General features: G+C 43.2%; 1 protein-coding gene across 1 annotated transcript in view; it reads right to left on the bottom strand.

The window, feature by feature from the left end:
* Nucleotides 1-2,724: 2,724 nt before the first annotated feature.
* LOC137801943 (long-chain fatty acid transport protein 2-like) overlaps nucleotides 2,725-4,127 on the bottom strand; it is a 3,328-nt gene continuing 1,925 nt past the window's right edge. Inside the window, exons 2-6 of the mRNA XM_068599395.1 lie at nucleotides 3,895-4,053; nucleotides 3,602-3,726; nucleotides 3,246-3,440; nucleotides 3,006-3,096; nucleotides 2,725-2,927 (exon numbers count right to left, since the gene is read on the bottom strand). Of these exons, the coding sequence (XP_068455496.1) occupies nucleotides 2,725-2,927; nucleotides 3,006-3,096; nucleotides 3,246-3,440; nucleotides 3,602-3,726; nucleotides 3,895-4,053 (773 nt within the window). The remainder of the gene's footprint in view (nucleotides 2,928-3,005; nucleotides 3,097-3,245; nucleotides 3,441-3,601; nucleotides 3,727-3,894; nucleotides 4,054-4,127) is intronic.

Raw genomic sequence — 4,127 nt, 5'->3', positions numbered from 1 at the left:
ATCTACAAAAAAGGGCAGAGCCGGCTGTACTTTTTGAGGAGGCTGCGGTCATTCAACATCTGCAGCAAACTCCTCGAGATGTGTCACCAGTCTGTCGTCACCAGCGTCCTCTTCTATGCGGTGGTGTGCTGGGGAGGAAGCACTGAGAAGAAGGATGCAGGGCGAGTGGACAGGCTGGTGAAGAAAGCTGGCTCTGTGGTCGGTGCTAAACTGGAGTGCATCACTTCAGTCGCCGACAAAAGGACCCTCACCAAACTGCTCACCATCATGGACAATAAAAACCATCCACTCTACGGTACCATCATGCAACAGAAGAGTGTGATCAGCTGCAGACTGCGCTCGCTGTCATGCAGAACCGATAGGCTGAGGAAATCATTCATCCCACAGCCATAAAACTGTTCAACCTGTCAAAGTCTATCAAAGCTACTGTGTTAGACTTCTCTGCATAGTCTCCTCCCCCTCAAACATGCACAGCCCCCAACCCACTCACTCACAACTTATATACAGGGTTCACTATCTACTGGCTATGTTAGCCCCATGCACAACGCCCCTACTAGCTACTGGCTATGTCAGCCTGCACAACACGCCCCCTACTGGCTACTGGCTATGTTACCCTCCACAACACTCCCCCTACTAGCTACTGGCTATGTTAGCCCTCTGCACAACACCCCCCCCCTACTAGCTACTGGCTATGTTAGCCTGCACAACACGCCCCCTACTGGCTACTGGCTATGTTACCCTCCACAACACTCCCCCTACTAGCTACTGGCTATGTTAGCCCTCTGCACAACACCCCCCCTACTAGCTACTGGCTATCTTAGCCCTCTGCACAACACGCCCCCTACTAGCTACTGGCTATCTTAGCCCTCTGCACAACACCCCCCCTACTAGCTACTGGCTATGTTCAGTGTCCCTGCTCAGTGATCTTCTGTTAAACTTAAACTGATAAGCTTTCAGTTTCCTTCCCTTTTTTTACGCCCACAATCCTCCTTAAGTGCTAATCTTAAGTGCCATTGAGCAATACCTGCTGCACTGGCCCACAGGGCGATGGATGCTGCAGGGCCCGGCTTCACCAAACAAACGAGCACACACATGTTCCTCATGACTGTTCTCCTGTCCATGGAACGCTCAACTGTGCAACGTGTTCCCTTGTGCAACATAGAACATTGAAATGAACCGTCAAACTTCACAATCTATTCCATATTAGCCAAAAGAGTTTTTATATTGGGTTGTTTGAACATGTTAAATTGTTTTTAAGCAGAATGCAATGGTGTCTTTACATTAATTCAATTGAACCCAATAAAATAAATTGTACTCTCTTGATTCTTGATCTGAGTTCGTACTCATGGTTTAATGCACTTATTATAAGTCACTCTGGATAAAAACCTCAGCTAAATGACATGTAATGTAATTAATGCAACCCTAACCAAAACCTGCCCTTAACCTAACCCTAACCCTAACCCAAATCTGCCCCTAACCTAACCTAAACCTGCCCTTAACCTAACCCAAACCTAACCCAAACCTAACCCTGACCTAAACCAAACCTAACCCTAACCCGGGCCAGCTGTCCAGCAGCTTCACTGCAGCCAGCAACCCGGCCAAAGGCCTTGCTCACAGGCAGTTCAGTCATGAGGGAAGAACAATTGTTGCTCTGTCATGTCAAGATGTACTCTTAGTTTATACTGCTGCTACTTTAATAAAGGTATAAAACTGAAGGTGTGTCCTCACTTTGCTGTCACTGTGAAGCAACGTGTCTCACCCAGGCTTAGTTTCTGTCTGCATGCACAGGCTCATCACTAGCCAGTGTGTCTTTTATGCTGCGACTCATGTCCAACTAAGTGGCCAAATCCTATTTATATGTATTGTTTCTGACTTTTGGTTGAATATATCAAGCCTACATTATTTATTTTTATTTGAATTAAAGCAGAATAATGAGATCCATCAGGATGCTCTTTGACTTTGATGTCAATTGATCAATTATAGTGCAGCTTTCATCCGACACGACGTAAAAGCACACAAAGAGCACAATGGTCACACTGTGTTCTGCTCTATGTCACAGAACACTTATTTTATCTGTTGCGCGCGCACGCACATATATAGTATGTATATATATACATATATATATATATATATATATATATACATATATATATATATACATATATATATATATACACATATATATATATATATATACATATATATATATATATATATACATATATATATATATACATATATATATATACATATATATACATATATATATATATATACATATATATATATACATATATATATATATACATATATATATATATACATATATATATATATACATATATATATATATATATATATATATATATGTATATATATATATATATATATATATATATATATATATATACATCTTTATTTAAAAGGGAACCACGTACAGTTAAAACATAAATGTATTTACATCCAAACACAGAAAAGCATGTTTTCATTTTACAGAAACAATAGTTCAACCAAGTTTCAGGTTTTGTGAGTTCAAGACATTGAATGAAGTCAATGTTGTTTTCAACACCCTGAATTCAGTTTTTCTGTGATGAAATCATAATCGTGTAGTTGTTTTGCAATTAAATCATGTTCAAAAGAGTTATTAAAGGTTCATCTGCAAAGGTCAAAACGTCTCCAGACACGAGTAACACGGGTTCTGGATGTGACTCGTGGGTTCCTCCATCACCTGAACGTGTCTCCGATGCGGTCTTGAAAGAAGACGAATCCCTCGTTGTCGAGCTTTAAAAGGTCTCCACTGTTGAAGTAGAGGTCTCCCTTCACGAACACGTCCTTCATCCTCTTCCTCTCCGTCTGCTGAGCGTTTTTGGCGTAGCCGCTGAAAGGGGCTCTCTTTCCAATTTTCGCCACCAACAACCCGGTCTCTCCTGCGGGTGAAAGCCGTGAGCACGGGTTGTGGCAGAAGGTCAGAGGTCAAGTGGGTGAGCGGGAAGGAGCCGGCTCACCTCTGGGGACTTCAATGCAAAAGCCTCTGGAGTCTCTGACCGGCTCCTCCTTCTCTGTGTCGTACCGGATGAGCGCGTACTGACACGCCATCTGAAAGAATTGGGTTTTGTTCTACATCAAATATTTAAATGGGAATAAAGCTAACTGTTAAAGGTTGGACAAAGACATCCAGCCAACCCTGCAAAGTTATCCCATGATGCACTGCGACAAAAACAACTTCTATACACGGGAACTCTTACTCTGTAGAGAAAATGCTCTTTGCCAATAGCTCCAACTTTGCCGCAGTAGTTGACAAAGCCGACGTTTCCTTCTGTCGCTCCGTAGCATTCACAGATACGAACGTCCCCGAATCGCTGCAGGAAGTCCACCCAGACGTCGGCTCGGATCCCGTTCCCAAAAGCCAGTCGCACTTTATGATCTTTGTCATTGTCTCTCTGGAACGAAGTGAAGAGGTGAGACCGGGGTAATGAACATCGTGACCTTTTGCAATACAAAGCAGTGTGTCTGACCGCTGCTCGTGTCATGAGAACTATTCAAGCTGCGCATGAACTTCACAATCAATAATGCCTCAGAAGATACACAATAGCGTTAATACCTTCGGTGTGTTGCAGAGGTAGCGCATGATCTCTCCTATGTACTGAATCACAGTCACGTTGTACTTTCTACAGTCATTCCAGAACTGGGAGGTGGAGAATTTACGTTTTAAAACAAGAGTGAGGCCTGAAATGAAGAAGCACAAGTTTCAGCAACACAAAAGCTCACTGAGCTCAGGAAGAGTTCGTACTTTGAAACACGGACAACAGGACCAAGCTGTGAATTGAGGTCATTTACCTGTTAGTTTAACCTTTAATAAACTCCTCAGAGCTGTTGTGTGGTTTTATGAACTACCTTTTTCTATGCCTCCGCATAGGCCCATCATGAAGCCAGAGGTGTGGTACAGCGGCAGGTACACGTAGATGATGTCACCTGAGCCAACGGCAGCAATAGTCTGTAAAAAAGATCCCGCCCATATCCTCTCAAAGTTGATTACAGCGGCCTTGGGAAGCCCTGAAGGAAAACAGACAGCTTAGTTTGTACTGTTGTGCAGCTATCTTAGCCCTCTGCACAACACCCCCCCCCCC

This window comes from Clinocottus analis, unplaced genomic scaffold, assembly GCF_023055335.1.
Source record: "Clinocottus analis isolate CAN_PGR_092001 unplaced genomic scaffold, fCliAna1.0.p SCAF_47, whole genome shotgun sequence".
Classification (NCBI taxonomy): domain Eukaryota; kingdom Metazoa; phylum Chordata; class Actinopteri; order Perciformes; family Cottidae; genus Clinocottus; species Clinocottus analis.
The sequence above is the reverse complement of the archived record's forward strand: the minus strand, read 5'-3'. Positions and strand labels throughout refer to the sequence as shown.